Source organism: Bolinopsis microptera, chromosome 2, assembly GCF_026151205.1.
Source record: "Bolinopsis microptera isolate Bmic1 chromosome 2, MBARI_Bmic_1.0, whole genome shotgun sequence".
In the NCBI taxonomy this organism is placed as follows: Eukaryota; Metazoa; Ctenophora; class Tentaculata; order Lobata; family Bolinopsidae; genus Bolinopsis; species Bolinopsis microptera.
In genome coordinates this window covers 2838432-2852883 of record NC_087073.1, presented here as the reverse complement: position 1 = coordinate 2852883, position 14452 = coordinate 2838432, and the positions used below count along the sequence as shown (strand labels likewise).

Sequence of the window (14452 nt, the reverse complement as noted above, 5' to 3'; positions counted from 1 at the left end):
GTGTTACCATAGTAGCCATTGTGTTACCATAGTAACCGTGGTGTTACCACCTGAAGCAAAGACGTCTGGTGGTTGCCCGTCACGCTTTGTACGCGGCGTAAGTTTGTTGTTTTTTGCAATTCAATTTGAATTCAGCTGTACTTTGAGGTACACTTATGCCGCGCAGCGATTGCATGTCTACGCAAGAGGAAATAACATCTCGGTTACCATGGTAACAGTAACATCACTGCGAAAATCTTTATCTGTTTATTTAAATCTGAGTGTATAATTAGTATTCATATTAACTGTCTAAGTAGCTGCAAGTTGGATTCATGTGAATATTAAGGACTGATAACTTCGGGGATTGTATCAATAAGGGTCGTGGATCTTAGTTTTTTCCAAAATAATTTATAGATATTTGTAAAGTTCTTCAGCGAGTGAATTGAGTTTAGATTAACAAGTTCTGGAGCATCAATTTCTAAATGTAAAGTTCTGGAATAAGATTCATCTGACCCAATTTTAATATCGTTTTTTCCCAATTTTAAATTTCTATATAGGATTTAGGAAAAGTATGCCACAGTCATTTATTGGCTAATTTTGCTAAGAGATGTATGGTTTAAGTGTAATTCAAAATCACGTTGTTTATATTTTATTAAGCTTTGTTTTAATTAATTGATTGAGTGAATCTGAATCGGATTGATCATTATCAATATTGACAAACATTATGATTATTGTTAGTATGATTTTTATGTTTTTTGGATTTCGACTAATAATTTCAAATAACTGTTTACCTTGTCACTCGTGTATCTCCCCCGTACGCGCACCATGCACCGAGTGCATGATCATAAGGGTATGCAAGTAATCTATAATTCGGTATATTTTGGACGCTGATTCCGAATCGACCCCCATGACGTAGGGTAGTCGTAGATCATGACGTAGGGTAGAAACGCTTCCCTGGAGAGTTATGGGCAAGAAACTGTTTTGGTATGGTCTTCTTCTTCGTACATCGTACTCGTAGGGGCTGTGGCCATCATCACTACACACTATAAAATAGAGCACTGTTTTTGGTCACGTGACAGGCTAGTTAAACACGAATTCGATTTTTTAGGCTCTGGTTGTGGTTTGTCATACGTTGTATGACCCGCCGCGCACGAAGTGCGCGGCTCCCCCTGTATCGTCGAAGACAGTGGGGGTCACCACGTGATACAAGTTGTGGTTAGGGTTATGCATTATAATAGCTCTGGGGTTATATTGTGTATGGTTAGGATCGGATTGGCGTTTAATAAACGGTTTATGTCATGTAAAACCATTAGTTGTACTTGTAGGTTTAATATAGACTACCAAGACACGCGTCGCGTCGAGTTGGCATGGAAGAAATATTTTACGAGTATCAGTATCGACACCTTGCTTTATTATATCCAAAGCCCTCCCGGCGGTAAAAACTTTACTATACCTGTGAAACAAGCGCGCCCGTTGATTGACGGTGTCAACCCTTCCAGATCGTTGCTCTGTGAAGCAGAGCATGCAACGATCTCTCGACGCGAAGCAACGGTCTCGATAATGCGAAGCAAGAATGCTTATTAACCATTGTTAATGGTCTGGCCCGGCACTTGACCATTGTTTGTCATACGTTGTATGACCCGCCGCGCGCGACTCCCACTGTGAAACGACCATGGGGGTCACAACTTGATTCACGATGTCAATCCTTCGCATCTCGCCGATCTGCATACGATCTGTGGTTGCGAGAAGCATTATTTGATGCGCGCGCGACCCAGTAGTGCATCGCGCTACAAGGTCACAACGTGATACAAACCATTGTTAATGATCTGGCCCGGCGCGCGCTACTTCGTAGCACGTGCCAATCGGGCCACATTTCGAGAAGAAAGCGGCGCGCGCTACTTCGAAGAAATTTAGACGAGTAACGACCGTCAAGCCCGGCGCGCGCTACTTCGAAGAAATTTAGACGATTAACATCCGTAAACAAGAATGCTAGTTTGCGCGGCGCGTCGAAGTCCTCGAAGCACAGGTCCGTATTGCCGGATTTAAGTTATGGAAAAGCCAGCGGTCAGCTATCGGATTATAGCGGATATATATCGGAAACTAGCGGAAGATGGCGTGCGCCTAGCGCATAGCGGAGACTTGATTCACGATGTCAATCCTTCGCATCTCGCCGATCTGCATACGGTTGCGAGAAGCATTATTTGATGCGCGCGCGACCCAGTAGTGCATCGCGCTACAAAGCGGAGACGCGCTAAAATATATTGCCGCTAGGTCCGCTAGTTTTTCCGTAACTTAAATCTGCGAAATCGGCTATATACGGACCTTTGGAAGCGCGCCCGCAGCGCCAAAGCACATGGTTAGGTGAAAGTATCACCCGTTAAGTATTTCTTCGAGTAAAATTCTACTCGAATTTCTTCGAGTAGCGCTAAGCGCGCCGATTTCTTCTCGAAGTAGCGCACGCCGTTATCTTGACTATTGTTAAACTTAATGGTCTGGCCCGGCGCGCGCTACTTCGAAGAAATTTATACTAGTAACTAGTGAAGTCAATCCCGATGTCGGGAATTCCCGATCCCGGTATTTCCCGACCATTTTTGACCTGAAATTTTTTTATTTCCCGAATTTCGGGAAATTTTATGCAATGTGATTTTAATAATTTTAGCGCCTAGATTAGCTTGATAATGCTCGAATATTCGATGCTCACGCTGGGTAATAAATGATCATGATATAACACTCATCGAAAAGACAAATAAAATACCACTGAAGACCCTGACTCGGCAGAGTTGACTGCTTTGACTGCTCGACGATGAAGATTCAAGATATAGATAATGACTCAGAATCAAAGACAAAAGAGCGATGAACAATGAACAACCTGAGGCGGATCATGAAATATATCTTTTCACGAGCTAACGTCTTTGATAGAATCCTCTCCATTGAAATTAAGTCCAAAAATTCTAATCAAAATTGCAATTACTTGGCCGCGCTCAGCCTGTCATTCCGCCTAATCTCTATTTTGTTTACCAACATTAAAGCCTGGGGTCCTCAGGTAAAATTGCAATTGACACTCTATATACTGCTCCAAGTACACTTTTATTAAACTCGTAGTCGAACTCCAGGATTGGTACCATTTGTTTTAACAAACTTTTATTGTTCGAGAATCCCGATTTCCGGGAAATTCCCGATTTTCGGGAATCCGGGAAATTTTTCCCGATTTTCGGGAATCCCGGGATTTATTTCGGTCGGGATTCCCGAATCCCGGGATTTAAAAATGAGATCGGGAATGACTTCACTACTAGTAACATCCGTCAAGCCGTTCTCTGGCTCGCCAATCCCTATGCGCGGCGCTCTTTTCAAGCTCCCTGAACATGGGAGGAGCTTACTGGGCCGCGATCAGCCTGTCATTCCGCCGAATCTCTATGTTTATGAACATAATAGCCTGAGGTCCCCAGATAAGGAAGGAGCGAGCAATAGGATAGCAAGCTCGGTATTAACGGGTGATACTCGTAAAATAGTTGTTCAGCATTAGCTATAGTAACGGATTCAGCTTTGCAGACGACACAAAGCTGATTGGGGCTATCCGAGGAATGAGTAGTGTGGAGTTACTGCAAGATGATCTCAACATAGTCATCGAGTGGTCACGTGTTAACAACATGGAGCTACACGAACAGAAGTTTGAGGTTGTAAACTACCCCCTGAATGGATCAAAAGCTCTAAGAGAGCTCCCGTTCTACCCAGAGACTGTTGAGTATACTACACCAAAAGGACACGCAATATCACCACAGGAAACTGTCAGAGACCTTGGAGTGTATGTTAGCAGCAGTAGGTCATGGGGTCCTCACATTGAGAAGACAGTTCAAGGAGCTAGAAAAATGGCGGCTTGGACATTGAGTGCCTTTAGAGACCGGTCACAAGTAGTCATGCTGACTTTATACAAAAGCATGGTTCGCTCCAAGCTAGAGTACTGCTGTCCAGTCTGGAACCCTACAAAAGTCACAGAGATACAAAAGCTGGAGACTGTACAGAGATCCTTTACTAGAAAGATATCTGGCTGCCGTGATCTCCAGTACTGGGACAGGCTGAAGAAGCTTAAGTTGATGTCCCTTCAGAGGCGGAGAGAGCGTTATTCTATTATTCATGTATGGAAAATTCTTAATGAACATGCTCCGAACGATACGGGCTTCGAGTTCAAGTCTCATCAAAGGCATGGTATTAAGGCAGAGATCCCAGCCATGAACAAAAACGCACAGTTGTCGGTAAGAACAGATTACGACAACAGCTTTAGAGTTAGAGCAGCTCAGCTCTTCAACGTGCTCCCATCGGAGCTCCGGAGTATCACATTGCTAGACAGTTTCAAAGTTGGTCTAGGCAGATTTATGGAACAGTACCCAGACACACCACCGGTTCCGGGATACACTCCGACAAACGATAACTCAATGCTGAGCTGGAGGAGGACGCACTCGATGCAGTTGTCCTGAGCACGCCCTGCCAAACTCACCAAAACGTACCAAAACGTACCAAATGTTCATTTTAGAAGACTGTTAATTAGCAGAGCAAATTGCAAATATTACTATTAGAAGACTGTCGACGAGTCCAACTCGTCTCGCGTCTTGGTAGGTTATATAAACACAAAACAATAAGCCTACATGCTAGGTAACGCGTGCCGGGTCAGTCCATTAACAATGGACAAGTTAATTATCACCCTTGAAATATCAATATATATTCATATACACTTTGTTGAGGTATCCAAATACGTTAAAAATCATTACATCAGTAAACCAAGAAAACCATTTTCACAAAATAAAACTCTCAATATTTGTCGTATTTGAAGGACAAAAGTAACGCAGTCAGATTTTGATCGATCTATTTATGTGGCTTCGAATGAATTATATAGAACTATTAAAAAGTGGCCAGATATTATCAAACAGGTGTTTCTCCCATGATAAGCGGCCAGGAGAAGAGTGATTTGAAGCGAGCTGACAGAACACGAAACTCTTCACTATTAAGTAGAGGTTCGGGTAGAATAGCTTGTTGGTGGGGACGCACACCTGAAATGTGAAAATTTAAAAATGAGTATAACTGATACCAGTCGTTAACTGTCTCATTCAGAATTCTGAAGAGATTTTAATGAATACTGAAATTATAATATCGGGCTAATATAAACTGAAAATAGCATGTTTGATAGTAATAATAACCCTGATGACTGTGCAGTGTGCATGTAACCCTGGTTACTTAACATTGTATGGTAACTTCAGTAATCAGTAACCATTAACCGTGGTAACAGTAACCATGGTAACAATGTCCTTAGTAAATCAGTAACAGTAACCCTGATAACTCACCAGCTTGTTCCTGTAGGTTGGGGAGGTGATCCACGAGGAGGTTTCTAAAAGCTGATAAAGTAGTAGAGGAAGGAGGAGTATAATACATTTTGAACTCAGCGTCGTTTCCCACCTCGAACGCCTGAACAGTTTCAGTGGTAATTTCATCATTTATCTAATACGTTTTTGTGTCCCCCCCCCCCTCAATATTAAAATGTTTTGCCCTCATATTCAGCAAGACTGCTTTTTAAGCAGAGGGCACTCATAAGTGTCAAAAATTAGCTATGAAAATAAGATAAACTTTGTAGTTGGCGCTACCTACCTTCTTGTAGATGCTTCCGGCGTTTGAGCGCAGTAAATTGTGGACGCTGTGATTTGAGTCAGTATTTTTGTTTCTAATGAGGGGGAGGAAATGAGGAGGATCCTCCTCTACCTCCTCTCCCGTCAGCTCTTGTACCCTTCTCTTCAGCTCTGTCTTATAAAGTGCAGTTCTGCCGTGTATTTTACAACGTTCTAGTATCTCCTCTATCTTAACCTTCTCCTCGGCTCCAGGTAACATGTCTCCTAGCTCCTCTTGTAAAGCTTTAGTCAGGTATCTCTTGGGGCGAAGGAGCTCGTTCATAACAGTGCGCTCCCAGGGCAGGTGTATTCTCTTGCATGAGCCGTTTAACAACTTCTGAATTCTATCCCAGCGTCTGAACAGAACAGGGGCCGTATATTTGAGTTGGAAATCTTTTCTGATAGCCGCCCAGCTCTTAGCCCCGTGTTTCTTTATTAGACTCATGAGAAGGAAGGTCTCCTCTACACTCCAGTGCTTAGCCCCACCATTACTCCCTGACTTATCCTTAGCAGTCAGTATTCGCACTCTTTCCCTCACCTGGGCTCTGGTCCGGTGTGACTGAACGTCCTTTATTTTCTGCCAATCAAACCCATGCTCTGATACAATGTTCATGACCTCCTCATCCTCCTCGTTAGTCCACTTCCCCCTCCTGATCTGTGGTCGGAGGGAGTATCGCCACCTCTGCAAACATTGGTCACTGTTTTTATCCCCCATGTAATACGACAAATCCGAAAAGGAGGACTCTCCGTAGATCATGACAGCGTCAGTAATGTGCTTATCATCGCTGACATTCCAGCTTGTGAACTGTCTCTTCCTGACCTTGATGTGTCGCTGTAAACACTGCCAGCCCTTTCTACCTGTTTTAAGAGACGAGGCTATTAGTCCCCAGGAGTTTGTACCATGCTGACTAACCAGCTGCTCTAACATTTTGTCTTCTTTAGCGGTCCACTCCCCCTTCTTAACACGTGGGGAGAGGTAGTTGTTCCACTGATTGGCACAGTCTGCACCTGATCTGATTGCAGAGAGGGAGGACATGGACTGTACCACCTCCTGCCAGTGGAGGGGTGACCAGGAGTCTATATCTACTGATGAGAACAGCTCCTCTGGAGGACTGCTCTGTAACTGTTCATGGTACAGCTCCAGGTCCCCCTCCTCTCTCCCTCTCTTACCCCCACACATGACATCACTCATCTTCTCCTCTATCACTGAGCTCCTCAAACACTCCAATAAGTTGTTACGATCGTTCTTACCCCACCCAGACTCGTACATAAACACCTGAAATATGAGTGCATATTATAAACAAGCAACATTTCCTTTCTGCAAACTCACCACTCAGCGGTAAATCAGGGTTTTACTATCTAGGATATATATATCCTGGTACCTAGGGGCTAGGATATAGAACTTGGTATGTAAGATAATAATATGAAACCTGCTGGCTGCTATCTAAGATATGTAACCTGGTATCTAAGATATGTAACCTGGTATCTAAGATATGTAACATGGTATCTAAGATATGTAACATGGTATCTAAGATATGTAACCTGGTATCTCGGATTATTAGCTAGATTGAGCTGGTCTGCGTTCAAACGAGGTCCTATTTTGTAGTAGTTGGAGAAATAAGGGGCCTTGAAGCGCTGTAGGGAGATAATCTTTGAGTTGAGAGCTCTTGAGCGGCTGTCTTTATCCAGCAAACCTTGTGAAACAAGGAACAAGTGATCCTCCTCCTCTCCCATCTGCTTCTGCGAAAAAGGAAAGTTATATATCTTTGAAATTACGTTATCATCTCCATCGTTCTCTCATTATCTTCTATAAGTTTACATTCACAGTTCCTACAGGAATACATGGTTCCATATAATTAAGTTAGTTTGGTGACAGTATTTTACCTAAAACTGGCAGTGTTCGCAGAGTATCGAATTACAAGCGTTCTTACACCTGAGGTTGTTCTCATGTCTATTACTACCATTTGTGGGGAGGCCGTCCTTTTATTACCCTTAACATCTGGTCGTTAATTTGTAGGTTAGGACACCTGGTAATCTAGTACAGTTTATGTTTCATTTTGAATAGGGAGGGGGCCGACTTAATCAAATTAGAAGTGGAATGGGACACCCAATTAACGAAGACTAAATTTGAAATGAATCAGTTTGAATTTCAACTTTCCGAGATTCGAAGTTTTTCAGTAGTTGTCATTCTGTAACACTCGCGTGATTTTTAGTTTTTCCCAACTTGTGCCTGTTCTGCCTATAAATTTATCTTACAAATAGTGTGATAACATTTCAATACCCATGCCGTTATTCCCCTTTATTATAGTGGTGATAAAGCTGTCATCCTGTTTACATACGCTGCGGAATATTTTCATCCTAAAACCGAAATAAAAGCTCAGAGTTTTAGAACTAGCAAAATAATGGGGTACTATACAATATAGGGAACATAGCAGCCCAATTATTATTATAGTCTGATTTGTTACCATTCAGATATCTTATGTAAACAAAGGACGGGGAGTTAACGACATCGATATGGCACATGATAGCTGTTCTGGAGCAATCGGTCAACTGAAGAACTCAACCAAGAGACGTCGTCAAGACAAGTCTTTAGAATGTAATCACTGTGATTATCGAACTGAGTACAACGCTACTCTCCAAGCTCATATACGAACTCACACCGGAGAAAGACCTTATGAGTGCGAAAAGTGTGATTATCGCGCGGTCCAGAAATCTCAGTTGAATGTACATATGCTGTCTCACTCAGCAGTTAGACCTTACAAGTGTGATTTGTGTGATTATGCTTCTGCATACAAAGCTAAAGTAAAATTACACAAACTAACTCACTCTGATGAGCGACCCTTTAAGTGTGACTTGTGTGACTTCTCAGCAAAACTGCCAGGTACTCTTAGAGGCCATATGAGGACGCATACTGGAGAGAAACCTTTCCGATGTGAAAAATGTGATTATTCAGCGAACAGAAAGGACATGTTGAGATCCCACGAGCTCACACATAGTATAGAAAGACCTTTCAAATGTGATATGTGTGATTATGCTGCTACTCAAAAACAAGCTTTAAATTCACACAAACAGACTCATACAGGTGAACGACCCTACAAGTGTGATTTGTGCGATTTTGCAACGACCCAGAGCAGTCACCTCACAATACACAGGAGGACTCACACAGGGGACAAGCCGTATGAATGTGACGAATGTGACTATAAAGCAGTCCACAAAGGATCTCTGGTGGAACATAAACGAACTCACAGTGATGTTCGTCAACATGAGTGTGATCAATGCGAATTCCGAACCAAACGGAAAGGTTCTTTGAAAATCCACAAGCTGTTTCATAGCAGTGAAAGAAATTGGAATTGTGATGAGTGTGACCACATGGTTAAGTCACGTGCTCAGTTGAATGCTCACAAACTAACCCACTCTACGGAGAAATCCTTTTTATGCCCAAAATCACAATGTGACTTTAAAACGACTGTTAAGAGGTATCTAACGGCGCATATGGCTAAGCGACATTCGGAAAAAACTGAGAGTCCTAAGGCTAAGCCGTTCAAATGTACCAAATGCGAGTTCATGTTTAGAACCAAGACACAATTGACAGTACATGAAAAAAGTCACACAGCAGAAAAACTATGGGATTGTGATGAATGTGATTACGCTTCAAGAACTGAAGGACAATTGGAGGCTCACAAAGGTACTCACACTGGTGAAATACCCTACTCATGTCTTCAGTGCGATTACACAGCGGACACTAAGCAAACTCTACGAACACACATTAGGAAACACTCAGAAGAAAAACACTCAAAGAAAAGATATTTACAATGTGAATACTGTGAGTACAAGGCTCGCCAGAAAAACACTCTCACAAATCATGTGAAGAAGATCCACGAGACACCGCAAGAAAGAAACCTTGAGAACGATTGTTATGAGGACAAAGAACAAGACATAAAAAGAAGAGAAGAGAAGAAAAGGAAAGTGAATTACAACACAGAGACTGACACAATATCAGTCTAGGAACTGACTGAGCATCATATCAGTCATCAGTGACTAAGTTCCTCCCAGCTATTAGAAAAACATACCTCTCTACAAAGATACCCACCACGGACAAATGATTGATGATTCTTTAATTTAACCAATGTTGTTCTCGGTTATTATCTTTATCCATTAGTATTAGATTGAAACTAATTCTGGCTCCATGATTTCTTTATTTGTTTATGTCACTAATCAAGACATCTAATTGGGCCGTGAATGCTTCTGCGAAAAAGGAAAGTTATTTATCTTTGAAATTAGGTAATCATTTCCATAGTTCTTTCATTATCTTCTTTAAGTTAACATTCACAGTTCCTACAGGAAAACATGGTTAATGCATATAATTAAGTTAGTTTGGTAACAGTATTTTACTTAATGGTCTGCCCACACTACGCCATGTGGTGACGAGCCACATGGCGTGGGTCAAAAGGCACAGTGTGTTTAGAGCTCCCGCCACTAGTCACAGGATTCACACAACGAGGCGCGTAGTGCGTTTAGAGCTCCCGCCAGTTGGCGTGGAAACTCTCGGGGAATAGGGGCACAGATTTTAAAAATCCGTGCCTCTATTCCCCTTGCTAAATCCACGCCAAGTGGCACAGTGTGTTTAGATAGACGGGCCACATGGCGGGAGCTCTAAACACATTGTGCCTTTTGACCCACGCCATATGGCCCGTCACAACATGGCGTAGTGTGGGCAGACCCTAAAACTGGCAGTGTTCGCAGAGTATCGTATTACAATTAGTGTTCTCGCACCTGAAGTTGTTCTCATGTATATTACTACCATTTGTGGAGAGGCCGTCCTTTTATAATTTATTACCCTTAACATCTGGTCGTTAATTTGTAGGTTAGGACACCTGGTAATCTAGTACAGTTTATGTTTCATTTTGAATAGGGAGAGGGCCGACTTAATCAAATAAGAAGTGGAACGGGACACCCAACTAACGAAGACTAAATTTGAAATGAATCAGTTTGAATTGCAACTTTCCGAGATTCGAAGTTTTCCAGTAGTTGTAATTTTGTAATACTCGCGTGATTTTTAGTTTTTCCCAACTTGTGCCTGTTCTGCCTATAAATTTATCTTACAAATAGTGTGATAACATTTCATTACCCATGTCGCTATTACCCTTTATTATAGCGGTGATAAAGCTGTCATCCTGTTTACATACGCTGCGGAATATTTTCATCCTAAAACCGAAATAAAAGCTCAGAGTTAAATTAGAACTAGCTTTATAATGGGGTACTGTACAATAAAGGGAACATTGCAGCCCAATTATTATTATAGTATGATTTGTTACCATTCAGATACCTTATGTAAACAAAGGACGGGGAGTTAACGGCATCGATATGGCACATGATAGCGGTTCTGGAACAATCGGTCAACTGAAGAACTCAACCAAGAGACGTCATCAAGACAAGTCTTTAGAATGTAATCACTGTGATTATCGAACTAATTCCAACGCTGATCTCCAAGCTCATATACGAACTCACACCGGAGAGAGACCTTATGAGTGCGAAAAGTGTGATTATCGCGCGGTCCAGAAATCTCAGTTGAATGTACATATGCTGTCTCACTCAGCAGTTAGACCTTACAAATGTGATTTGTGTGATTATGCTTCTGCACACAAAGCTTCAGTAAAATCACACAAACTAACTCACTCTGATGAGCGACCCTATAAGTGTGACTTGTGTGATTACTCAGCAAAACGGCCAGGTACTCTTAGAGGCCATATGAGGACGCATACCGGAGAGAAACCTTTTCAATGTGAAAAATGTGATTATTCAGCGAACAGAAAGGACATTTTGAGAGACCACGAGCTCACACATAGTAAAGCAAGACCCTTCAAATGTGATCTGTGTGATTATGCTGCTACTCAAAAACAAGCTTTAAATTCACACAAACGGACTCACACAGGTGAACGACCCTACAAGTGTGACTTGTGTGATTTTGCAACGACCCAGAGCAGTCACCTCACAATACACAGGAGAGCTCACACAGGGGACAAGCCGTATGAATGTGACGAATGTGACTATAAAGCAGTCGACAAAGGAGCTCTGGTGGAACATAAACTAACCCACAGCGATGTTCGTCAACATGAGTGTGATCAATGCGAATTCCGAACCAAACGGAAAGGTTCTTTGAAAATCCACAAGCTGTTTCATAGCAGTGAAAGAAATTGGAATTGTGATGAGTGTGGTCACATGTTTAAGTCACGTGCTCAGTTGAATGCTCACAAACTAACCCACTCTACGGAGAAATCCTTTTTATGCTCAAAATCACAATGTGACTATAAAACGACTGTTAAGAGGTATCTAACAGGCGCATATGGCTAAGCGACATTCGGAAAAAACTGAGAAGCCGAAGGCTAAGCCGTTCAAATGTACCAAATGCGAGCTTCATGTTTAGAACCAAGACACAATTGACAGTACATGAAAAAACTCACACTGCAGAAAAACTATGGGATTGTGATGAATGTGATTACGCTTCAAGAACTGAAGGAAAATTGACGGCTCACAAAGATACTCACACTGGTGAAATACCCTACTCATGTCTTCAGTGCGATTACACAGCGGACACTAAGCAAACTCTCCGAACACACAGCAGAAAACACTCAGAAGAAAAACACTCAAAGAAAAGATATTTACAATGTGAATACTGTGAGTACAAGGCTCGCCAGAAAGACACTCTCGCAAATCATGTTAAGAAGATCCACGAGACACCGCAGGAAAGAAACTTTGAGGACGATTGTTCTGAGGACAAAGAACAAGACATAAAAAGAAGAGAAGATAAGAAAAGGAAAGTGAATTACAACACAGAGACTGACACAATATCAGTCTAGGAACTGACTGAGCATCATATCAGTCATCAGTGACTAAGTTCCTCCCAGCTGTTAGAAAAACATATCTCTCTTCAAAGATAGCCACCACGGACAAATGATTGATGATTCTTTAATTTTACCGATGTTGTTCTCGGTTATCATCTTTATCTACCCTATCTATCAGTATAAGATTGAAACTAATTCTGGCTCCAAGACTACTTTATTTGTATATATTGTCACTAATCAAGACATCTTATTGGGCCGTGATTGATAAAGTGTAAAATAGCTGTAAAATATGTGTTAAACTAACGTTACTGTTGTCGTGGTGCGGGAGAAATAATGTTTTCGGCATATTGGCGTCGTAAAACTGCTAGGTACGTGTAATTAAGGATTTTTTAGGGCGTTGACCTTAATTTTATGCAACTATATATTCCTGTAGTAAGGTAGTTACTTCATTATCTTTAGATACCTATTTGTATCTATAGTTACCTGTTTGTCTCTATTTTTGTGGAGTCGTCTCTATAGTTACCTGCTTGTCTCTAATTTTGTGGAGTCGTCTCTATAGTTACCTGCTTGTCTCTATTTTTGTGGAGTCGTTTCTCCACCTCTCCGTTAAGTTTTGAGATAAAGTCCTGATACTGAAGGTTCATCTCCAGGACATCATACAGCCGCTCCACATCCACCTGTGTATCAGAGTCTACAAACTGGTTCATTCCTTTGAAATAGTCCTCCTCTTCCTCCTCCGCCTCTTCCACTGGGTCATTTAACTGAAGAATGTGTTACCTTATCAGTGATACAGATAACTGAGGCATGTATAATTTAGGTCTTGTAAATTACAGCTGATACGTTAACGTCCCTGACTAGTGCTCTAGTGACTAGTAATAACGTCCCTGACTAGTGCTCTAGTGACTAGTAATAACGTCCCTGACTAGTGCTCTAGTGACTAGTAATAACGTCCCTGACTAGTGCTCTAGTGCTCTAGTGACTAGTAATAACGTCCCTGACTAGTGCTCTAGTGACTAGTAATAACGTCCCTGACTAGTGCTCTAGTGACTAGTAATAACGTCCCTGACTAGTGCTCTAGTGACTAGTAATAACGTCCCTGACTAGTGCTCTAGTGACTAGTAATAACGTCCCTGACAAGAGCAGATAACCAGAGCAGCAATGTTTAGAACGTGAGATACTGAGATATAAACTGACCAGTTCTGAGGTCTGTACGTTGAACTGTTCGTACTCCCCGTTACCCTCCTCCCCCTCCGGCACATCCTTCTTCTGGAGAACTCTGTCTATTTGAAGGAGGAGTGCTTCATGGTCTCGCAGCAGAGACGCTAAATCAGGAATATCTCCTTCAGTCGGGTCCAGAGACGCTAAATCAGTCATTTCTTCCTCGGTGGTGCCTATCGTACTGGTATTTCCAGTCAATGTGTGGTCAGGTTCACTTTCTCTTTCTAGTGATTTAGAGTTGCTAGTTTTACTTTCTGTTTCTCCCTTTGGTGAGTTAGAGTTGCTAATTTTACTCTTTGTTTCGTCATTTAATGATCTGGAATTGATGATTAAACTTTCTGGTTCTTTCTTTAACGAACTGGAATTGCTTATTTCACTTTCTGTAACTACTCTTGATGTAGTATTAGACACAACTTGTTCAACTACTGTGTCATCCTGAAAAATACGGGTTAATTAGGAGGTTTGGGGGTATTCAACCAATTGACACATAGTGGGGACTGGGCGGGGGGGGGGGGGGGGGGGCGGGGTTCTCAGTAAATCAGTTGCATAATTCCAACTATTGTCTAAATGAGATTTGTTAATAGTAACCATAGTTACTAGTAACCTAGTTACCATAGTTACCTGAACTATGTCTCCCTCCTCCTCCTCCTCTTCCACCTCTAATAATACCGAGGTGAGACGAGCCAAGTCAGCCTCTACATCAGCAAGAAACTGCTCGTGAGACGACATATCACTAGCGGAGAATAATTTATTAAAATATGG

The 14452-nt window shown here is 41.9% G+C and overlaps 4 protein-coding genes across 4 annotated transcripts; 3 read left to right on the top strand and 1 right to left on the bottom strand.

The window, feature by feature from the left end:
* Positions 1–3560: 3560 nt before the first annotated feature.
* Positions 3561–4451, top strand: LOC134826343 (uncharacterized). Its single transcript, XM_063838680.1, has one exon. The coding sequence runs from the start codon at positions 3561–3563 to the stop codon at positions 4449–4451; it is 891 nt and encodes a 296-aa protein (XP_063694750.1).
* Positions 4452–4492: 41 nt separating this feature from the next.
* Positions 4493–14419, bottom strand: LOC134811603 (uncharacterized). The gene is made up of 7 exons (XM_063818576.1): positions 14312–14419; positions 13667–14125; positions 13036–13233; positions 7173–7370; positions 5614–6906; positions 5313–5433; positions 4493–5021 (listed from the first exon to the last, which is right to left on the bottom strand). Exons 1-7 carry the CDS (start codon positions 14417–14419, stop codon positions 4894–4896), a joined length of 2505 nt encoding a protein of 834 aa, XP_063674646.1. The 3' UTR covers positions 4493–4893.
* LOC134811604 (zinc finger protein 664-like) lies at positions 7833–9717 on the top strand. The gene has a single exon (XM_063818577.1). The coding sequence runs from the start codon at positions 8145–8147 to the stop codon at positions 9633–9635; it is 1491 nt and encodes a 496-aa protein (XP_063674647.1). The 5' UTR covers positions 7833–8144; the 3' UTR covers positions 9636–9717.
* On the top strand, positions 10947–12414 carry LOC134811605 (zinc finger protein 675-like). Its single transcript, XM_063818579.1, has one exon. It carries the CDS (start codon positions 10995–10997, stop codon positions 11979–11981), a length of 987 nt encoding a protein of 328 aa, XP_063674649.1. The 5' UTR covers positions 10947–10994; the 3' UTR covers positions 11982–12414.
* Positions 14420–14452: the final 33 nt, after the last annotated feature.